Below are 23,116 nucleotides of genomic sequence, written 5' to 3'. Positions count from 1 at the left end.
AAACATAGAATACAATTTTGTTTCGTCACATAAAGGCAACATGTCTACTCAAACACATGCCTAGGGAATTTTTTTAATTTAAAAAAAATTCTAGAAAAATCTTTTACAACTCCACTATAATATTTATATATATTAATTTTTCGTTCGTTTATTAAAAATAAAAGAATAATTTTAAATTTGTGATAAGTTAGGAAAAGGTGAACCCGTGATTTTTAAATTGGCAGCGGAATTTTATTGTTATTACCAATTTTCGAGTTTCTTAGTCTGTTAGTTTCAAATTAAAATAAAAAATGGTAAGTTTTTTTTTGCTAGTTTTAATATTGTTGCATTTTTGTTTATTTATATATCTACAAAACTAGGGTTGCTTGTCAGCTTGTGGTATGCAATCCAAAAAAATTTAGGACTGTAAAAGTTAAACGATGCAAAACATGCAAAAAATCTAAAGTGAAAGCTGAAAAGTAAAATAAACATTAAGGTTGTTAGTGAAGTTTTGTGCATTGTCATGTGGCAATGACAGCTACTTAAGTTTTAACTGTTAAGAGTTTGTATTGGCATCTTCATTGCAGCTTTTTCTGCTCAAAATGTCAGATTACAAAAAAGAAAATTAAATATATATAATAAGTTATATTTATTACCCTTATTAGACTTATTGTACTGAATGCACACATTGCACTTATTGCACATAGCTTTGGATTATATATAAAGTAAGAGTTAATTAACAGATAAATATATATTATATAAGAAACACTAAAGTGAAGAGAAATTTGGCAAGAGGGTCAGTGTGGTGTAGGGAATAGAACACTTGGCTTCACTACACAAAGTCCTGGGTTTAATTCCCATTGTCGTTTTGCTGTAGTGCCTTTAAGTATGGTGCTACAATCGGTATAAACTCCTGCTAAGCCAACACTTGTTTAGCAGCTTATAGTAATAGGTACTGGGCAATTATAATCTATATTATCCCAAACTGCCAAAGGCAACTTGCAACTGGGTTGGGGTAACTGATGTTAATGTTAAGGTCATGAAGAAGACCTCCTCCTGTCAAGGATAAATAAATATAAAAAAATTATAAAGTTAGTTTAAGGACCATAAACCACAAAAAATTTAAAAATTGTTTAATTTTTTTTATTTCAATAATTTAAAATTTAAATTCTGTTTAGAATGTTTAAAAATTAATCATGGAAATGCACTATCTTGGTTTTTAACTTTCTGTTGTAATATAAACATACTTATATAAAGCGTTTTTGTGTTTTATTGGGGTGTTTTAAAAATGTCTGTGTGTGATATGCATGATTTTTCCTATTTTTCTATTACCAACATAACTACAATAAACATTTTTTTAGGCTGATGATCTAAAAAGAAAGGGAAATGAAGCTTTAAGTGCTGGAAATACGGATGAAGCAATTAAGTTTTATACCCAGGTACTTTAATTTTAAATAATGTTTAAATTAGAAAGATTATCTTCACACCCTAAATACAGTGGTTTTATACCCCAACCCAATCTTATGATGCCTTTGGTAGTTTTATAAATTATTTAGCAGACAATTTTATCTGCTGGTTTTTGATCAGCAGGAATTTTTACCATTTACTTTATGGCACTACAAGATAAAAGCATTGGAGACCAATCCAAACCATGTGTTCTAAGCACTACACCATACGTTTTAAGGTTTTACCCACATGGGTCTGGTCATCTGGTCAATTTACTGTACTTTCTTGTGATACTTATTTCACAAGGCCAAATTTACTTAACCGTTTTAATTTTAGTATTTTTTTAATTTTTATAAATATTTTTAAGGGAATTTTTGTAATAAAATTAATTTTTTTTTTATAATTTTAGGCAATAGAATTATCCCCGACCAATCACGTTCTTTATAGCAATCGCTCAGCTGCTTATGCAAAAAAGGAAAGTTTTATGGAAGCCCTGAAAGATGCTGAAAAAGTGATCGAAATTAAACCAGACTGGCCTAAAGTAATTTTTCTTTTATATTTTAATTAAAATCTAGTAAATTATTTATTATTTGACAAATCAATTTGCGTTACACATATAGACTGTGTGAAAAAACATTATAGCCAACCTACTCTATATATTTTTAACGTAATGTGGTGGTTAAAACACTGGACTTGACTACATAGGGTTATTTTTTTAATTTTTGTTGCTTGTATGCTGTAGCACTCTTCAGTAAGGCGATTTTATTGTTACAACTTCTGCAAAGCTAAAACTAATCTGCAAAACGTATCAATTATAATTAATAATATTTAAACTGCCAAAGTCAATTAAAGACTGAGTTGGGTAACAAATGATACTCTGGGTTTAGGCTGTAGTCATTGTTTTCCAAGGTAAGAACTTAAAAAAAAATATAACACTTTTTTACTAACCTATTTCTTTAATTAACAATATTTTAACACTTTAAACTGTCATCCCTGACATTCTAGTTGCACATTACAGATATTTGTATACTCAAAACCCTGTCACTGGTTGCTGTTTTAATTTTTTTTTTTGTATATATATATATACATTTAATCTTGATGTGAAAAGGTCAAACGCGCGACCTAAACATAGAGTAACATCAGTTACAACAACCCAGTCTCGAGTTATCTTTAGGAATTTGGGATATTATAGATTATAATTGCCCGGTAATTATGCTGCTGATTAAGTGCTGGCCCAGCAGGAGTTTATATCGTTTATCCACCTTACTTAAAGGCGCTACAGCATGAGAGCAGTAGGGATTAAACCCACAACCTCACGGTGGTGTAGCAAGTAATCTTACCACTACACCACGCTGCCAGTTGTTGTAATATGGTTGCAACTAATTTTGTCTGCTAATTTACTAATTTACTCACGTATCACAAACAAAAGTTTTAAAGATTTTGTAGGCCAATAAATTGCATACATATTTATATTATTTTCTATTATATGCAAATACTTTTTTTTTTATGATAATTTCAACATTTTTCAACAACATTTTTATAATTTTTTTAGGGGTACTCACGAAAAGGATCAGCTTTGGAGTTTTTAAATAAATTTGACGAAGCCATGGAAACCTACGAGGCAGGTTTAAAAATTGAACCGGAAAATCCTCAACTTAAAAAGGGGTTTATGGAGTGCTCTAAAAAATTGGATGGTAAATTTTTTTTAAATTTTTAATAAAACTATTTTCCAGATATTTTCATGTGTGTAGTTCAAAGTTTAGACCAGAGGTTCTTAACCTTTTTTGTCTTGTTTACCCCTTGCCAAATAAAAAAGGTAAAATTTACCCTATCCTCTTGGTGGCCCTTGAAGAAAAAATGTAAAACATTTTTTTTGTCTTGTTTACTACAGCAAATATCACAAAAAGTTTTTTTAGTTGTCAAAAAAACAATTGTTCTTGACGGGTTTCTGTGTAAAATAACGTCTACTCGAAGGTCCTTCATAACTATTTACCCCCTCAGTAGGTAAATTTTACCCCCAGTTTAGAACCCCTGGTTCAGACCCTGTTACAGCAAATATATAAAAAATTTACTTAGTTTAAAAAAAATTTGTTACAGAATATTAATTATAATATACTTTTGAACTTAAGCTTCAACACAAATTATCCTAATTTGCATTTTTAATTTATTTTGGTGTGTTTTCTCAAGGAGGGGAAATGCCCAATCCATTTGGTAACTTGAACGAAATGATGATAAAACTTAAAGCAAGCCCAAAGACTCGCGATTATTTCAACGATCCAAGTTATGTCAAGTTGCTTGAAGAATTAACATCAAACCCAAAAGCCTTGGCAAGGTTGTTTTTTATGGTGTTGTCATAATATAATTTGAAATTTTATGGGTATAAATTGGGCTAAGTCCGAGTACTTTATTGATACATACGCAATTTAGGACAAAGATTAATCTATGTTTTTGAGTATTTTTTGATATTAGTTGACCAAGTCTTGTATATACGCATAAATGCACTATTAAACTAATTATAGATATTTAAGGGGCATGGTATAAACTTTTTTTTTTTTTTTTTGAAACATCAACTTGTGTGGGCATGTTTTCTTTTAGTTCCCATAGCAACGTTTATTGCCTTACATTGTGTAACTTTTTTAAATTATTTTTATGTAATAATACAAAGGTAATAAAACTAAATAATCCATCTTATATATATTTAATCATTTTTTTAGAGGTAATATAAAAGGGAATAATGCCATTTTTCTGTATTTAATTCTAATTCCATTTTAAATTACTAACAATTAGATTAAATAAATCTTATTGTTTTTTTAAAGAATGTTTACCTAATTGATTGGAATTTTACTAATGGATACCAATCAAGTTACTGTACCTAAAATAAAAAAAAAAAATTTCTAGTAAAATTGGGGACCCAAGAATTCAAAATACTTTAAGCGTGATGCTAGGGATTGATCTTCAAATGGGAAATAATATGGGTAATGGGGAACCCATGGAAACTGAGCAAACAAAACCTGATCTAAAACCAACTCCGAAAGAAACTCCCACTAAACCCGAGGTTTCCAGTAATGTTCAGGAGGTTAAAAGTTTTTTTTTTGGTTGTAGTTGCCTGCAGATAAAGTTTTTGGTTTGCAAATGGATTTTTACTGCTTGTGTGCTGTAGCACCCTTAAGTAAAATATTAAGTTGTGTGAAAACTTCTCCCAAATCAAGTGGCAGTTTAATTATCGGGTGAGTGTAAACAATCATTTTCCAAACTGCCTAAGTCAACTCGAGATTGTGTCAGTTTAACAAATGTTATTCTCTGTTTATTTAGACAAGACTGTAAAGTGAGCCCTTCCACATTAAAAATAAATCAATTTAAAAAGTTTGTTGAAGTTCATGAACAGTGTATACAAATTTTTCTATTTCAAAAAGTGAAAAATTATGTTTAAAACAATGCACTTTGTTAAACTATATTATTTTTCAGTCATTAAAAGCAAAAGAAAGCGGAAACGCTGCTTACAAGAAAAAGGACTTTGCATCAGCGCTGACTTTTTACGATCAAGCATTCGAACTTGATCCGACTAATATCGCAATCTTGACAAACAAAGCAGCTGTATTCTTCGAACAAAATGAGATGGAGAAATGTAGGGAGGTTTGCCTGAAAGCTGTGGAAGTCGGAAGAGAAAGGAAAGCCGAATACAAACTAATTGCAAAGTAAGTTTTTTTTTTGGTAAAATTTGGTTGATTTTACTGCTTGAATTACAATAATCGGATAACTTTTTCGATTATTATAAACATCTATAAGCTTAGGTTGTTAACAAATGTTTTTATTTAGAGCATTTTTAAGAATTGGAAACTCTTATTTGAAGGAAAAAGATCACGAAAATGCAAAAACTTTCTTCAACAAATCTTTAACAGAGGATCGAAACAAAAATGTTCTCGCCAAACTTCAGCAATGTGAAAAAGCTATTGAAGAGAGCAGGAGGTTGGCTTACATTGATCCTGAGATTTCTCTTAAAGAAAAAGAAAAAGGAAATAATGCTTACAAGGAAGGTAACAGAAACTTTAAAATTGGATTAAATATTTTTTGTTTGATAGATTGACATGTAATAACATTTTTTTCGTTTGTATTTATCCTTAATGTGGGGCAATTTTATGGCAGCCCAAACATAGAGAGGCATTTGTTACCCTAATTAAATCGTAAGTTGACCTTTGGCAGTTTGGGATATTATTGATTATATTTTTCGAACTTAGTCTGCTAATTCTTTTTTTGGCCTTTTACTTAATAATTCTATAGTGTGTGTTTCAACCCAGTGTTTCAACCACTGCACCAAACCACTAATTTAATTATTTATTTTAAATTAAATGAAAACTTAAGCCAAATAAATATGTTTTGTTGACTTCTAAACATGTATATACTGTTTTTTGGGGCATCTCGAAATATTTCTGCATAATTTTGTTCTTTCAATTTTTAGGAAAATATCCGGAAGCACTAAAGCATTACACAGAAGCGATCAATCGTAACCCAGACAATGCAACGCTGTACTCAAACAAGGCTGCTTGTTACATGAAGCTGTTGGAATTTAATTTGGCTTTAAAAGATTGTGAGATTTGTATTCAAAAGGATCCGACTTTTAGTAGGTTCAAGTTGTTGGTATAAAATCTTAAAATATAAGGCAATGTGTAATGACTTATTTAGTTTTTAGAATCAAATATATAGTTATTGTTCATAAATGTCACAAAGAAAAGTTTAGGTAGTTTTTACACATTCTGATATCATTAATTTTTTTTTATATTCTCAAGGATAAATGTCATTTTCTTTAACAAACTGCATACAAGATAAATATTATTATAATTTAAGCTACCCAGCATTTTTTTTAAATGTTAATAAATTTTTCTTTCATGTCTGTGTTAAAAAAAAATTTAAAGGGATGTTTTAAATTTAACAAAAATATAATTTGCATGATATTATTGCCTTATTTTATATTGTGTTATTATTTTGTGGGTTTTTACATTTACATAGCTATTGTTAGTGAAAAAAATTAAAAAAAAAGACATTTTTTATATTTCTTTTATAGTCAAAGGACATGTACGCAAAGGTGGGGCACTAGAGGCCATGAAGGACTTTACCAAAGCTCTAGATGCTTACCAAAAAGCTTTAGACCTTGATCCAAACAATAATGAAGCATCGGAAGGTTGCAAGCGTTGTTTACATGTAAGTTAAGATAAGTTTTGTATTAGAAATATTAACATATTCCTATTATTTTTTATGTTGAATGTTACAAATGGCATTAATTGAACCGGCAGCGTGGTGTAGTGATAAGAACTCTTGCTACACTACCATGAGGTCGTGGGTTCAATCCCCACTGATCTCAAGCTGTAGCGCCCTTGAGTAAGGTGCTATAAACGGTATGAACTCCTGCTGAGCCAGCACTTAATCAGCAGCATAATTACCGGGCAATTATAGTCTCTATAATATTCCAAACTGCCACAGGCAACTCGAGACTGGGTCGGAGTAACTGATGTTACTCTATGTTTAAGTCGCGCATTCGACTTTCCCACATCGAGGATAAAGATATATACAAAAAAAAATTTTTAAATAAATAACTGTTATATTACCAACAACCTTCATTTTACCAATAATAAGACATTTTTTATAGCTTAACCCAACTTCCTTAAAAAAAATGCCCCTAAATTTCTGAAAAAAAATGTCAAATTTTGGTGGATGTGTTTTTAAAAATTAGGTTTTAAGGGAAATGTTTTTCTGTCAAATGATTTTTGTTAATATTTGAGCTGACACTTTTAAATATTTCAATTTGTTTAGTTGGAATATATAAATTCCTAAAATATATAACCATAAAACATTAAAATTCTTTAGTTGTTATCTCTTAATTTTATTTATTATAAAAAAATATTTCTTCTCCAAAATAAATAAAAAATTATCCAGAGCGATTATCAAAATCGAAACAATCCGGAGGAAGTCCAGAAACGAGCAATGAATGATCCAGAGGTTGGAAGAATCATGCGAGATCCGGCCATGAAGATGATTCTTGATCAGATACAAAGAGATCCAAAGGCTCTCCAGGAGTAAGTTTGTTGCAACATCACATGATGTTATTAAATATATAATAAAGCTTAGTGTCGTATATTATAGGTTACATGTCCAATATATAGGCATTTATAATTGTTTTTTTTGTATTCATTTATTCTCGATGGAAAGATAAGGTGTTCAGGCTTAACATAAAGTCGCATTTGTTACCACTTTATCCTAGATTGATTTATGCAGTTTAAAATATATATTTTTTGTTTATATCTTTATCTTTGATGTGGGAAAGTCGAATGCGCGACTAAAACTGAGAGTAACATCAGTTACTCCGACCCAGTCTCAGTTGCCTGTGGCAGTTTGGGATATTATAGATTATAATTGCCCGATAATTATGCTGCTGTTTAAGTACTGGCTCAGCAAGAGTTCATATCGTTTATAGCGCCTTACTCAAGGGCGCTACAGCATTAGATCAGTTGGGATTGAACCCAAGTGTTCTTACCACTACACCACGCTGCCGGTTAAATTATTAAAGAGATGGTTCGGTCGCAGGGTTTATTTTTCAAATATGTTGGAATTTTTCCAACTTGCCTGGAGATACCAAAATTTTAAAAATTGGTCTAGTAGTTTTCGAGAAATCGGGTTTTGAAGCTAAAAAAATCCAAATAGGGAAAATCCCTACGCACGCGAGTCACGTGACGCGCTTACGTCATCGTCGTAAGTTCATATGCTGGCAGACATAGGAAAACAACCCTATTTTGCCCTTTTTTGAGCCGTTTGTCATAGTTTTTTAGAATTTTTTTTTGCACAAAGAAAACTTTGCATAAAAAGCAATGTTTTGCTATATTATTAAGGCTGTTTCTATTTTTAAAGTATTTTTAATTAGTTTGACTGTTTTTGAAAAATTGTAACAAAGCAAGGTTAAGTTGTTAATTTTGCAAGTCTGCCTGTCAGACACGGTTGATATTGGCTTAAAATCACTTGCAAGAAACAGACAGGTTAACTAAGAGTTATTAAAGCAAAGTGACCTGTTAAAACAGTGTTAGTTTGGTCTCAAATAAAACTACTTTAACATTACTAACTTATCCATGGTCAGGTTGTGCAAGTTAGCATATATATATATAGCCTTACTTATAGTATAAACTCTGTGAAAATAACTTGGTTATATTATTACAAGTGTAAAACTCAAACTAATGTTAAGAAAATGCAGCAAAGACTACTTTATATTGGAAAGAGTACAGGTAAAGGTACCTATGTATGATGTACACTGAAATAAAATTTGTTGGAAATTATAGATTAAAAAACCTTTAAGAATATGTCAACCAGACTATGTAGTGTATATGGCTGTGACCACAAGTATGAAAATAACAAGCAACATCAATTTTTTTACTTTCCTAAAAATAATAAATTAAAGACAAAATGGACACAATTTGTCAATCAAAAAAGAAAATGGAAAGGTCCTCTTGCAACAAGTTTTATATGTTTCATTGCAACATTTAAGCGGAGAGTTGGCTACCAGTTGACATTTTCCGCAAGTACACCTGTTAAAAAACAAGTATACTATAGTTGTATTAACATGACTAACTAAAAAAGAAAACTAAAGTACCAACAACTCCAAAAAATAAAATACCAGGAACTTAAGTTGTCTTGATTCCTATTGGAAAATGCAACACTATGTGATTCGACAGGTATGGCTGCTGTTTTTATTTCTTCTTCGGTATAATGTGGCTCAAATTGATATGGTATAACTTCAGTTAATATTATTTCCTCTTCACTGTCGCTTTCGTTTCTTATCATGTTTCTGCTGTAGGTATCAATTACTGCAGTTGTAGATCAAAAAATATTTGAATTTTAGTAAGTTGGATCAATCATAAAGAAAACTGTGTAAAATAGAGAAACATAAGTGTAAAACAAATTGCAATTTCTTTCAGTATATACATTTTGTCAAATTGTGTCTTAACTTGTAATATATATTGATTCGTCTATTTTAGTATAATATAACCAGCACAAATACCAGATAAATTAAGTTATAGACATAACTAACACTGTCTTAACAGGCCACTTTACTTTAATAACTCTTAGTTAACCTGTCTGTTTCTTGCAAGTGTTTTTAAGCCAATATCAACCGTGTCTGACAGGCAGACTTGCAAAATTAACAACATAACCTTGCTTTGTTACAATTTTTCAAAAACAGTCTAACTAATTAAAAATACTTTAAAAATAGAAACAGCCTTAATAATATAGCAAAACATTGCAAGTTGGAAAAATTCCAACATATTTGAAAAATAAACCCTGCGACCGAACCATCTCTTTAAGTATTACTGCCAGATAGTAAAACTGCGGCTTAATAATCGATTAAGCTTAAAATTTTCAACAGTTTAATTTTTTTTTAGACATCTTCAAAATCCCGAAGTAGCCAAAAATATCAAAAAACTTTTAGATGTCGGAATTCTTTCCGTGCGTTGATTACTATGACTTTATCTTTGTATATAATCCTACAATAAGAAATAATGCTGGTTAACAATTCGTGTGATTCTCAACAATGCCAATGAAGACAAAATTTAATTTAAATTGTTTTTTAAACAAATTCTAGAACCACTGAAATTGTTGATATTATTAAAAATTTAATAAAATTTTAATTTAATTTTTTTCAACTGTGTTCCGTCTGAATAAATAATTAAATAATTTTTTTACAAGTTTAAAATATAAAACCTATTTTGGCTTTTTAAAATTGTTCATTTGTTTCTTCATTAAGTTTAAATAGTTTTTGGATTTATTTAACTCATATCAAGGAAAAACTTGTTTGTTAGTTTAAGATTAATAAAATTTCAACAAACTTATATAATTTCTTTACGCTGCAAGGATAACTAGCCTACGACCGTCGGATTTGGAAAATTAAACAACGTTATCCTATATAGAATATCAAGGAAAAACTTGTTTGTTAGTTTAAGATTAATAAAATTTCAACAAATTTATATAATTTCTTTACGCTGCAAGGATAACTAGCCTACGACCGTCGGATTTGGAAAATTAAACAACGTTAGTCTATATAGAATATCAGGCGTCGTATTAGTAAGCATGACCTTTAAAATAATATATGTTTGTCAATCGTTTAATAAACTTTGTATTGTGATGTGATTGGCGTGAAGCCTATACAAGAATTATAGACGACGTAACAATAGTACAGGCGCTGCATTAAGATACCGTTTGGTAGTGATTTCTGTCGTGCTTTAAGAATTTGTAATGATTTTATTTAGTTTTGAGAATTGCTCGAAAACTGTTAAAGCAAACACGCGATTTTGTGTGGAAAATGTAACTAATATAAACTTTTTTCAATGCCTTACCTTTTTCAGCTGTGGAATTGATTGCTTGTGCAACCATTTCCTTTACGTGATACGGGGTGATATGAGAGATGGCACATTTAAAGACGTTTTATGTTATGGGTGTGGACAATGTGAAGCTAGCCACTGCAAACAAAATACCAGCGTGGCTAATAACTGAAAACAAACTATACTCTGTTTTGCAATGCTTGGTGCGGAAATCACGATATCTGTTAGAACCTAATTAACCCGAAGATATACAGCTGTATCAGGGGTTAGCAAAGGAGCACCAGGAAGCATTAAGCTTCACGAGAACACGAATAATGTGTTTATGGACAAACTCCGAAATGTGCTGTCAATCAATTATCATTTTATATCGCGTGTCACGTCACTTGTTTCCCTAATTTGAGTCATTGAATCGCCTATATATATTTGATTTGTTTTGCTTAATATTCAGTGAGATAAAGATTATGTGTTAAACCTATAGTTATCGTTGCGATTATTCGCATTGGTAATCATGTATCGCCAAGTTTACGCCGTTTCACTAATAAAAGTGTGACTGTTAACATACAATCAAGTAGTCTAAATTAGCTAATCAATTAGTAAGGTTCAACGAAGTAGCTTAAATAAATCAACAGCAAAAATAAACTCTGTCAATCAAACTAAAATAACAATTAACTATATAAATGGTGACCCTACAAGAATAGCAACCCAAAAACCATTATATAAACTCTACACAGCATTGTCGTTAGTTTTGGACAATACGTTTAAGGACACATTTCTTTAGATTTTTAACAGGACCATAAATGATTTATCGAAATCTATTTCCATAATAATGTAGATTTTAAAAAGATTTATCCTATCCTGTTTAGAAAATATTACAACGGAATCTTACTTACCGGCTATCCAATAAAATAATAAGTTTGCACTATACAATTTAATTTACCTAAAATAAAAAAATGTTTTACAAGACATTAGTTTATTTTACCAAAAAATATATTTTAAATAAGTTGCAATACTTTTTTTTAGCAATGGCAAAGCATAAAAGGTAAATTAAGATTGTTCGTTCTCATTCTGTGACGTGGTTGACAAAATTGTTTCAATGTCGTCAATTGCTGCCTTAAAATTAGTCTTTCCTTGCATATTTGGAGCAGAAATTTCCTGGTGAATAATCGATAAATTTCTCGCAAATGCGGATAAGGCTCCAGGAAGCTCGTCTCCAATAGTTCTTTATAATAAAAAAGGTTAATTTTAAATACTGGAACAAAATTAATTACCAGTATAAAATAGTCGAAATAACCTTTGCAAATCGATATTTTGGATCATTGGAATGTTCATGTCCTTAAAAAATAGGGCCGTAAAGTACTAGAGGAATTAGCAAGGAACGTAAAGTACGAGAGTTTGTTTCAGGGCCGTACCGTAAAAGTGGCCTAATATTTTTTGTTAATTAAAACCAGAAAACCAAGCCCATACAAACCAAAAATAAAAGAATTGTAAAATTTAAAAGACAATCGTAAATCAAAAGTTTATTTGAGGACCGTAAAGTACAAATGTTAAAAAAATTAGATAACGTTTTTTTAATTTTTTTTTTCCTTAACGTGAGGGGTCGCCTTTACAGCCTAAACATAGAGTAACTATTGTTACACCGACCCTGTTTTTTTTTTAAGTTCACTTTAAAAATTTAGAAAATTATAGAATATAGTTGCCCAAAACTAATCATCCGATTGGTTTTTGAATCAGAAGTTTATACTGTTTATATTGCGTACTTAAGGGGATTTTTGCATGGAAACAACGGAGGCGAATCAAGTATCTTACGCAGTAAAGCAAGGTATTATAACAAAAACATTATGGTAACTAAAAGATATAAAACACAGCTCTTACAACATTCCGAATTCTTCTCTTTTTGAAGAATCAATCAGTGTGAAAACAGTTCCTTGACGTTCCTTAATATCAAATCCTATACCGTGGGCTCTACACATCTATAAATAAAAACCCCAGTAAAACATAGGTTGTGTGGTCATAAACTTTGTCAAAATGACACAACTTTTAATTTTATAAGTTCAATAACATTTCAAACTAATGACAACTTAAAAGTACAAGTTGCGAAGTAACCTTTTTATATCAGAAAAATCTTTTAAAACAATTTGGCCTTAGAGAAAGTTCAAGTCCCAGGTAAAATTCTCGTAATTTCTAGTACGGATAGACGAAAAGTTAAAAAATAATAAGAACGGGCAACTTAAAAATAAAAATCTAAGTTAATTTTTCACATTAAAAAATTTACAAATAAAATAAGAGTCCTACCTGAAAAAATACACTGTAATGAACAACTGCCATGTTTGAGTGCTTCAAATTTGTGCTCATAACACAGAAACGATTTAAATTCGGAGGGGGCTAAAAAGTGTTTGGAGTTTTTAGTATAAAAATAACCTAAATAAGACACTTAAATGTTAAAAATTTCATACAATTGCTTATGGTAAACAATTTACACTTTACAGTAGACACTTGTTGTAATGAAGGGCCGGTGACGTAATAAAATAAAGTATTCTTTAGACTAGGTCCAAGTAAGTTAGGTTTTGAAAAAAAAAAACTAAATAAAAAAACTGGACACTTTAAAATTGTCACATTTGAAAAACTATTTATTTACCTTAACTTTTTTATTCTCGTCCCTTTTTCTAAACCTTTGGGTGTTGGGGGTTTCCCTTATCGGAACTTTGAATCGACAATTTTTAGAGTCAAGATCACCTCCAGTTACAAACAACATTAATTGGGTCATCGCCATTTGATCACTAAATATAATTTTATATAATTTTCCTGTTACATCATGACTTGGTTCGAGTTAACCAATTAATAAAAAAACGTAAAATTTAAAATAGCCCAAAATTATTAAAATCTTTAATTAATGATTATTACAATAAAAGGAAGGGAGAAGCAGCAATTTCATTTCGGTGATTTTTTTACCTAGCAGCTAAAATTTTGCGTTGTGTATACGTCGAAATCAACCCCATAACGTGAAAATATCGCCCCAATGCGCAAACCAACCAAATATAAGTCACCCTTATAAAAACATATTTTACCCCTGGACGTTTTTTGTAAACGTTTTGCACAACTTAAAAAAACCACACACACTCTTATCTAACTTGCTTGAAAAAATTTTAAAAACAATTTTTTGGGGGGTTTAGGAACAAAAATCAAAAAAATTAAACGCAGGTTAGGTTATAAAGAAAATAAATTTTTTTAAATACCTGTAGGCTAGAGTTAGGTCAGTTGCCCAAACAACTTGTTTCATGGACTTAAGGTCAATAAAGGTCACAAAATCGACAGTAAAGTAACCTATAACCCCGCGTGACCTGCACGCTTCAGCAATTCTGTTGCACGACTCAGCAAGTTGTGAGGGGTCGATTGAAGATTGAGGAAGAGAAGTTCCCCATGATTTATAGGGATTATCTGCATGTATTTGGTCTCCACATGAAGTCATGTGAATATCACCGGTGGGGTCAATTAACAAGTCAACCGTGACACAGGTGACACTTTCCGAGGGTGGACATGCTTCAATAATTCCACCCTATAGTAATATCATTTAAGAAGAAAGTTGTCAATTACTTATCCCGTAATTTATTACGTTCTTTTTTTATTACTGCCTTTTTTATAATAAAATTTTTTTTTATTTATTTTCTTTTTAATGACTGGCACCGTGTTACAGTAGTTTGACTTTACTACGTAAGAAATTTGGTTCAATTTTTATTGCTTCAACGTTGTTGCAACCTGGAGTAAGGCGCTATTATCAAAAACATTTTTAATAAAAGCCTGAACTGTTTAAGGAAACCTGAGATTAGGTTTACATATGTTACACGTTGTTTAGGTCAAGAGTTCCACACTGAGAATAAGAAATACAGAAAAAATTCAAAAAACAAACCTGACTTAGAAACGCGTCAAGAAAATCCACCCAAGTTGGAAAAACATTTAAGTTTGCAGGAATAGCAAAACTATCCAACGTATCGGGTAATTCACATAATATTTTTGTATACGATGCATCCTAAAATTTGTGTGTGTTAGTAGAACAACCTTTACTTATTATTGATGATGTGCCAATTACAACGTGAGATTAAAAATCGCCGATTTTATAGAATATCTTGATATCGCTGATTTTTGCTTAAAAATCAGATTTCGTTTATAAAAAATGTGATCAGAACATCATTATTAATTACCAAAAAACAGTTTAAAGATTTCTTTTATTAAATACTTTCCTAAAATAAATTGTTTTGTTACCTGGGCCCACTTTTGTTTCCATTTATCACCATACCGAACACTTTCCCTCACCATCCAGTAATAACAGGGTAGGTGCCTAAACAACAAATCTTTTTATTTAAATTAATTTAAAAATTTTTCAACCAATATTTTTTTTAATTATATGTAAGTTTTTGTCTAACATTAACTATTAAATTAAATTAAATATCAATTAAATAATTAACAATTTTAAATTAAATATCGCATTTTCTATATCAAGTTATAAAATCTTGTTTAAAAAGTGTTAAATTGTGTAACTTTAAGTTAAAATAATCATTGTTTATAACAATCTTTTTTCTTTTTGTAACAAGAATACATTTTTATAAACTTTATTCTAGTTTTATGTTACAATCTAGCATTTTTTTTCGTACAATTTAATACCCTGACCCAGTGTTAAGTTATCTTTGGCAGATTGGAATAATAGCTTTTTATTCTTACACAATAATTACCAATTGGTTTTGGGCTTAGCAGAAGTTTGCACTGTTTTTACCACCTTACTTAAGTCTGCTACGACATGGATGTGGCAATTAAACAAATGACTTAATGTTGTGAAGTCAAGTGTTTAAACCACTATAACACTGCTTCAACCAAAAATTTATTAATCATTTAAGGATGTTAACCATAACAAAAATAAACCACCTACTTGTCGATATCAATATAAGCAATGTTGCGACCTCCGAACCCAGAGTCGACTTTCAACAACCATCGCTTGACCTGGGGGTTCTCACATATAAGTCGTGCAAGAGATTCTTGAAGCTGATTGGCTGAATAGACATCATGTTCACCTGGCGGAACCAAAATATTGGCCGCCATGAAAATCCGTTTTGAACCTGATTTGCTGCTGTATAGATGGCATATCTGAAAAAGTATTTCAATTTAAAAAAAAAATTGTTTAATTAATTATTGCTGTTGTAACAAAAAGCCATATTTTGTAGGTAAAACAAAAGACAAAATAGACTTAATCATTTGTTTAAAAAAAATAAAAGACTTGTTGTCAGTTATCTGAGTTAAGTTAAAAAAAACTGTTCTATGTGATAGAATTTAAATTATCACAGTCATATATCAATTGCGATTTGTAACCACATTATAACAATTGATACTGCCATTTAAAAATCATTTAGTTTCTTTAAAGGATAAAATATGTTTTAAAACTGGATTTAAATATTTATAATTTTAAGCTGCAAAATAGTTTTTTAACTTTTAATTATATAAAATTCTTCAACCAAAAACCTCAGGTTCGCATCCCAGTATAGGAATTCCAAGAGAGTCGGCAACAGCCAGATCATCACGATGTATAACTCCAGAAATATAAACAGCATCCCTTCCACCAATTAGCATTCGAATACGAGCCAAAGCACATGGACTGTATTTCAACAACGATGCCAAACATAATTGATGAGTCTGCATATTTAAAAAAAGTTAATACTGTTAAAAATGTTTATTACTTTATTAAAATTAAAAACTTAATTTTTTATTATATTATTTTACTTAAATAATAAATAGAATAACATAATTTTTTTTAAACATATTTTGAGTTTAAATTGACTTTAAACAATCCATACAGGAAACTTATTAAGAGCCTCTGGCACAACAATTGTAAATCTTTCGCTTAAATCTCCAATATTTTCTGGATCTCCAGCATCAACAGCTGACCTTAATCCCAACAATTTGCAATAATATTGCTTTAGTTCGTCTAATACTTCGACAGGAGATATATAAATTACATCAACATTTGGATCTATAAATTAATTTAAAAACCATAATATATTGAAGTACTATAATAACTATATCATACTGCAAACAAATTCAAAATAGAATCACTAGAGATCACCCTGAGTTTAATATAAACATTTCGGGCCTTATATAAAGACCCCGACCTTATATAAAACACAGAGAGTTTAATATAAACATCTCAGGCTTTTTATAAAGACACCAGCCCTATATAAACATCACAGTCTACATATAAATACCCCCAAAGCCCTAAGTCCTAGCACGAACCAGGGCCCACTGGACTTACGCCAGCCCCCCTGGCCTATTTTAGTATGACCATAGTATTAACCAAATTTCACCAAAAACTATAAAAACATGATAGAGAAAACCATAAACAATAAATAAATACAGTCACTATATTACAGTTTATTACAAAAAAAGTTTATATAATACAGTTTAACAATAAATAGAATCAATATAAAATTAATTTTGATATTTGGTTTGTAACCAGAAAGTTTTTAAACTTTAATCTTACCTCTTAAATCGCAAAGTCTTGCCATTTGAGCATTTTGCTTTCGATCAAACCCAGAAACCCCAAATCTCAGGTCACTATGGTAACCGAGTGACGGAACATGAACAATCACTCTTCGTGATTGGGTAAATCTCAACCAATCAACAGCAAGTGTTTTAGCTCGAGCACGAAAGTTGTCAAGGTGTTGTTTTCTAATGACGCGCAGCTGCTTTCTCATGCGCGACATCCGTACATGAAGAATCCACGAGATTGCAATTACACCTGCAGCCCACCTGGTGAATAATAAATTTATTTAGTGGGATAAAACATAAATAAAATTTTGTTGTAAATCAAAAAAATAATTAAATTGATAATTTTTTGATTATTTTTTTTTATTAAATACTTAAAAAAGGTTAAGTATAAATAGCCGTTTTATTAACCAATGTACATTGTCTTGAATGCAGACATAACCATGCAAAGTCCTAACTTTTTAAATAAATAAATATACCCTAAACCTAAGGTCACTACTGAAAAGACTGTAAGGTTGAAAAGTGAATTAATATAAAAGAAAAACTAGACAAGGGCCATAAAGTACAAGAAAGAATTCGTCGGATGGTAACGTTTAAGAGAAAAATATATACCCTAACTATACTAGCACTTCAGTGTAGATCGTAAAGTGTAGTACCGTTATTGGATTTATCGAAAGTGCCTTTTTGCATAACATTTATTGTAAAGCTTAACCTTTGTTTGCGATATTGAAGATATTTTTTCCTTTCAATATAACGCCTCCAAGTGGCTTGAATTTTACTTGCCGCAACAAATCTTCCATCCTGGCCCTGGTACCTCCGTCCTGGAGTCTTGATTAGGGAAAGCACCTCACCCCCATTATCAAGAATGTGAGTCAAGTCTTCCAAATATGGTTTTTGTTCAAGTTCAAAATGGGATGAGCTTTCAGCCAACCTATGATAAAATAAAATACTGTTGGGACATACTTGCATACTTGACTTCACAACATAAGGTCATTGGTCATAGTGCTCGAAAGTAAACCAACATAAACTGCAGAATTACTGCCAGCCCAAAACTAATTAGCAAACTGATTATTCACAAAATAATAATTATTAATTATTTGTTCTTCATTGAATAAAAATGAAAAAAGAAAACCTAAAATTTTGCTTAATAACAAGGTTAATATCTAGTAAGATATTTAATATAAATAAAATAGTATTAAGTTTATATATTTGCAAAATTTAGTTCGTTTAATATAAGAAAAATTGCAACTGTCTTTTGAATCATTGACACATTAATAGCCACACAAACTTTTCAATTTAAAATGCACTTACCTGTCTCCATTGACAAGAGCCGTTGGTACAGCATAGTCCTTTAAAAGTTTCTGCAAGTAACTTAACATTGAAACAATGGAGCCCCACTGAAGTAAATACCGTTGATGGAATGCGTTATATTCAGGTTCATTATCTTGAGGTAAAACTGAGTTTTTAATAAAAAAACTGTATCCTTGACTTGCAGCAATTACATTGTGTTGATCTTCTTTCTGTGCCGGGGTTGCTGGTGGAGGCTGCAACATAATTAAGTTACAACCTTTGTTTGTGCCAAGAATTATGTTACGAGTTTAAAACACATGAAAAATTTAGTTTGATGAAGAATTAGTTTGATTCCCTCAAAAGCTCTTGTTAAGAAGGTACGAACTCCTGTTGAATCCAAAACCAATTGGTAGGTTAAATATCTTGCAACATTCTCAAATAAATTCAAAACTGCTAAAAACCATTTGAGCCTGGGTTGGGATAACACACGTTACTTCATGTTTAGGCCATGAAGTCTACCTTTCCACATCAAAGATGAAGATATACAAAAAAAATATTTTTTACCATACTAACTACCATTTATTCTTACCAAAGGCTGCAGTGGGGGATCAAACACAGTGGTTAAAACCTGAGTTTTGGGGGTGAAAGAAGCCCCAGACCTTTTCCGTGAGACAGGAGATTGGATCATTACAGAGCGGAGTTGGGGGGATCTGTGAATATTTAGATATTTAAAAATAATTTGTTTGTCTACTTTTTAATTTGTAAATCGTTAAATATAAAGCAGCCTAAAAAAATAAAATTTTATAAGTAAAAGTAGTTCAGCAGAAAAATAGATTAAAATAAAAAAATAGTTTAGCAAAAGAGGTTTCCATTAAAAAAACCTTGTTCCAGTTGAGCGGGCAAGTGAATAGTTGGCACTGGAAGGTGGCTCGGAAAGTCTTTGGGAGGTTAGACTGGCACCTAGAGGTTGGTTTTCATGTGAAAGATCAAGTTTAACTGAGGCCATATGATGACTATTTTCTGTTACAAAAAATCTGAGTTATTTATTTATAGCTGACTACCTGGATAAGCAACAATAATTGACATGTCCTATTTTGGGTTGACTTTGATAGTCTAAGATAATATATTAATAATTGCTCCATCATTAAACTGCTAAAAAGTTTATATCAGTATGTTTATAACATGTAACTCAAGAGCACTACTTCATGTGTAGTGGGCATAAAGCCCAAGACCATATGTGATCAATCAATGTATTCCAAATAGTACATCATGCAACACACATTTAATTTAAATAAAATAATTTTTCATATTTTTTAAAAACTTAATCCAAATTTTAAATAAGTCCACCATCAGTTACTAACCTAGCCCCATCGTAAACCATTTAACTTACCTCCTCTAGAACTACACTCAGATTGAAGTTGTTTACGATTTTGCATCTCAGGACGATGCAAAGAAGCCCTTTTGTGGCGAACTGGAGAGGGGTCAAGGGTTAACTCGGCAGCTGGGGGTATCAATCCACGTTCAATTAAACTTAAAATCCCTTTCCGTGCATCCTGGTTAAATATTTATACTTTTATAATTTAATTCACATTTTTTGCAAATTGAAACTAAATGTTATTTCTTACTTTTTCCTGGATAGGAGGTGGGGTCATGGAGGGGTCAATTCTGTTTGCCCGGGGAAGAACCGAAAGGGGAATAATTGTTGAACCTTTGGAAACAGTTTGATCTAACATCTAAAATGATTAAAAATATTTTTAAACTAATTTTGTTAAATAAATTATATTGTACTAATTAAACTAGTTGTGCTCAGCCTACATGCTGTTTTCTTGTAACAATAAAGTTCAGTGGGTGATAAATATATATGTATGCCCAATTTAAAGATCTTTAAAATTAAAAACTGTCGATTTTGGTGGGCAGATAAACTGCCGAATGCAATGAGCTCTACTTTTCTTTGACATTTTATTAACATTTGATTTAATTTTGATGTAACAGCACAAATTTTATTATAACTTAAAAATAACAAAAAGTCTTACCTTAGCTTGTCTTGAACCTTTTATTGCAGGCAAAACTAATCCATAACTTTTATTGAGAGCATTTCTATTGTACATACTTTCGGGATTTAATAAAGCCTTCATTGTAAGGTCTCGATGAAACTAAATTTAAAAATAAAATTTATTAAACATTTACCAAAAATAGAAAAGGCAAAACCTAAAAAATATACATTTAACATGAAATTTTTTTTTTGTAGATTATTACTCTGGACGTAAAAAGTTTGAATTAACAACCTAATCATTGGGTGCCTTTTTTTACTCTGACCCAGTTTTGAGTTACTCAAGGCAGTTTAATAAACGGGCAGGACCAATGATTAATATGCCGGCAGAAGTTCGTACCATTTATAGCACCATAATCTAAGGTGTCAAACATAGAAGCAGTGGGGATAAACTAATGACCACATGTTATAAAGCCAACACATTATTTAATTACAATTTAAAAATTCAAACTGCAAAACAAAAACAGATCAAAAATTATAATTTAAATATATGTAATTACTAAATTAAGATTACTAAATAAATAATTTTATGACTAGTTGTTGCTGTAAGAATGTTTTACCTCTGTACCTTACTTAAAATGTATAAACCTATTTTGTAAGCTAAATAATTACCTCAATAAATTCTATTGGCATTGACATTGAATCTGGCTAAAAATAATCACAACTTTTGTCAATTTTGGAAACTGAATCTTTATACACACTAATTAGTTGGTAATCTTTGAATTCTACATACAATTTCTTTTTCTTTTATTAGCACTTTTTATTGTTAAAGAACAAATTAGAAACTGTTTGAAGGTTTTTAACAATTTTGCAAGTACCGTAAAGTACAAATCAGCTTTAAATTATTTTATACTGAATAAACCCTAAGTCATCTAATTATAAATGAGTTTTTTTTTTAACATAGAAAAAAAACATGACATTAAAATTTAATTTTTTTAACTTGCATTTTCCCCAGGAGAGTCATGGTATACAGAAGAGTGTAAAAGAGGCCTCCCCTGATCAGATACTGGGGCAAATTGGGGACTTTTTCTTTCGTCAATTGTAGGCAAAGTTGTTACTTGATTGTTCACCATTGAAACCACCATTTCAGTGTTTTGCTACAATTTAAAAATTGCTTTTTACTAGAAAGTGTTTTTTCAAATATCGCGTAAAAAATAAATAATAAGATCATCAAAGAAACAAAAAGTCTATTTTATTCTCGTTTTGTCGACTTTTTTGATATTATTTTATTGTGGTAACCTATGGTGTTTAGTAAGTCATTTATATTATTTAAACGATAATCTAAGGTAGTTTGATCTGAGTATTATTGTAGTCATATTGTCTGCTTGTGGTGATGATGCACCCCCAATTAAAATTTTTATACTGTATATGGTTTAAATAAACATACGAAAAAAAATTGTCCTTCCAGAATTATTTTATAAAATTTAAACAGAAAATGCTTTTATTACCAAGCAAAACCTGTATTAAACAGCGAAAATAATAATAAAAAAACATTAAAACCTTTATTCCCTTTTCAGTTCTACTTAATGCTTCGTCCAGTAACTTAAAATCAACTTCATTTCCAGAGGTTTGTAGTTTGCTTATTTGTTCCTTGACTTGCTGCAAGTTTTCTTGGACCTAAATTATTTTTATGGATTTTATTTAAAATACAACACCTTATAATTTACCAAATATTGGAGTTGGAGTAGTGTTTACTTTTTTATTTTTGGCATAACCAACTTTTTGGACTAAACATAGGGTTACATTTGTTAACCCAACACTGTCTTAAGTTTTTTGCCTTGGGCAGATTGATATATCGATTAATAATATTATAAATAATTAATCTGTGAATTGGTTTTGGTCGCAGCAGCAAGTGGTATTGTTTATAAGCCTTACTTTGGGCAGCTCTAACATAAAATCAGTGGGAATCAAAGTTTGTCCACATCATACCCTGGCATTTTAGAAAAATAATAAATTTTTCATACTAATATAAACATTACAGTCAATCAAAATACTAATTATAATAAATGAAATAGCAAAAAGTAATTGTAATTTATTTTTTTGTAATTTATTGTAATTAAAACCCCAAAAAAATCTGAGGTAAGCACTCCTTTTTTGACAAGTTTAATAAACAGATAAATTAGAAAATTACCTGAACAAGAATTCGACCGACATTTTGTGGGTTACTTTGGACCTCGGTCATCTTAAATGTCTACTGACTTAACTATCCTTTATTTATTTTGTTCAATTATTAATTCCTAATTTGTTAAGATAAGATTAATTTTGCCATTTTGTTGTGCTTTACGTAGGAAGCTTTTGTCGCTACGCAACCATCTTTTTTAATTTTCCACTAGCGACAGAATTTAGAGCTGCTAAAACAAACAATGGATAGACTTTTTTAAAGTTCAAGGCAACAGTTAAACACATTATTCAAATTTTAAAATCACAATACATATTTTGTTTTATTATGCATTGAAGTTATAACAAAATAATT

At 30.5% G+C, this 23,116-nt stretch overlaps 2 protein-coding genes across 5 annotated transcripts; one reads left to right on the top strand and one right to left on the bottom strand.

Annotated features, from left to right (window-relative positions):
• Positions 1 to 99: 99 nt before the first annotated feature.
• Positions 100 to 10,283, top strand: LOC145753771 (stress-induced-phosphoprotein 1-like). The gene is made up of 12 exons (XM_082570218.1): positions 100 to 293; positions 1,341 to 1,418; positions 1,835 to 1,966; positions 2,978 to 3,119; positions 3,613 to 3,757; positions 4,324 to 4,501; positions 4,891 to 5,120; positions 5,242 to 5,459; positions 5,882 to 6,043; positions 6,485 to 6,621; positions 7,354 to 7,493; positions 9,843 to 10,283. Exons 1-12 carry the CDS (start codon positions 291 to 293, stop codon positions 9,913 to 9,915), a joined length of 1,638 nt encoding a protein of 545 aa, XP_082426344.1. The 5' UTR covers positions 100 to 290; the 3' UTR covers positions 9,916 to 10,283.
• A 1,501-nt stretch (positions 10,284 to 11,784) lies between these two features.
• Positions 11,785 to 22,915, bottom strand: LOC145751816 (IQ domain-containing protein H-like). Of its 4 annotated transcripts, XM_082567925.1 has the most exons (22): positions 22,775 to 22,915; positions 22,144 to 22,260; positions 21,584 to 21,740; positions 21,256 to 21,287; positions 20,627 to 20,746; positions 20,219 to 20,326; positions 19,984 to 20,146; positions 19,475 to 19,613; positions 19,183 to 19,303; positions 18,615 to 18,847; positions 18,016 to 18,234; positions 17,299 to 17,567; positions 16,616 to 16,791; positions 16,284 to 16,454; positions 15,697 to 15,911; positions 15,036 to 15,111; positions 14,683 to 14,802; positions 14,012 to 14,331; positions 13,414 to 13,555; positions 13,071 to 13,160; positions 12,651 to 12,748; positions 11,785 to 11,997 (listed from the first exon to the last, which is right to left on the bottom strand). In XM_082567925.1, the coding sequence occupies exons 1-22, from the start codon at positions 22,823 to 22,825 to the stop codon at positions 11,823 to 11,825; spliced, it is 3,312 nt and encodes a 1,103-aa protein (XP_082424051.1). In that variant the 5' UTR covers positions 22,826 to 22,915; the 3' UTR covers positions 11,785 to 11,822. The 4 variants fall into 4 exon arrangements, 3 of the variants coding, with proteins under 3 accessions (XP_082424051.1, XP_082424053.1, XP_082424054.1); XM_082567927.1 differs by lacking the exon at positions 21,256 to 21,287 and having other exon boundaries at positions 21,588 to 21,740; XR_014283767.1 differs by lacking the exon at positions 11,785 to 11,997 and having other exon boundaries at positions 12,736 to 12,748; positions 13,071 to 13,196.
• Positions 22,916 to 23,116: the final 201 nt, after the last annotated feature.

The sequence above is a fragment of the Corella eumyota genome, chromosome 5 (assembly GCF_963082875.1).
Source record: "Corella eumyota chromosome 5, kaCorEumy4.1, whole genome shotgun sequence".
Lineage (NCBI taxonomy): Eukaryota > Metazoa > Chordata > Ascidiacea > Phlebobranchia > Corellidae > Corella > Corella eumyota.
Note: the sequence above shows the minus strand (reverse complement) of the source record. Positions and strands in the feature narration are given on the sequence as shown.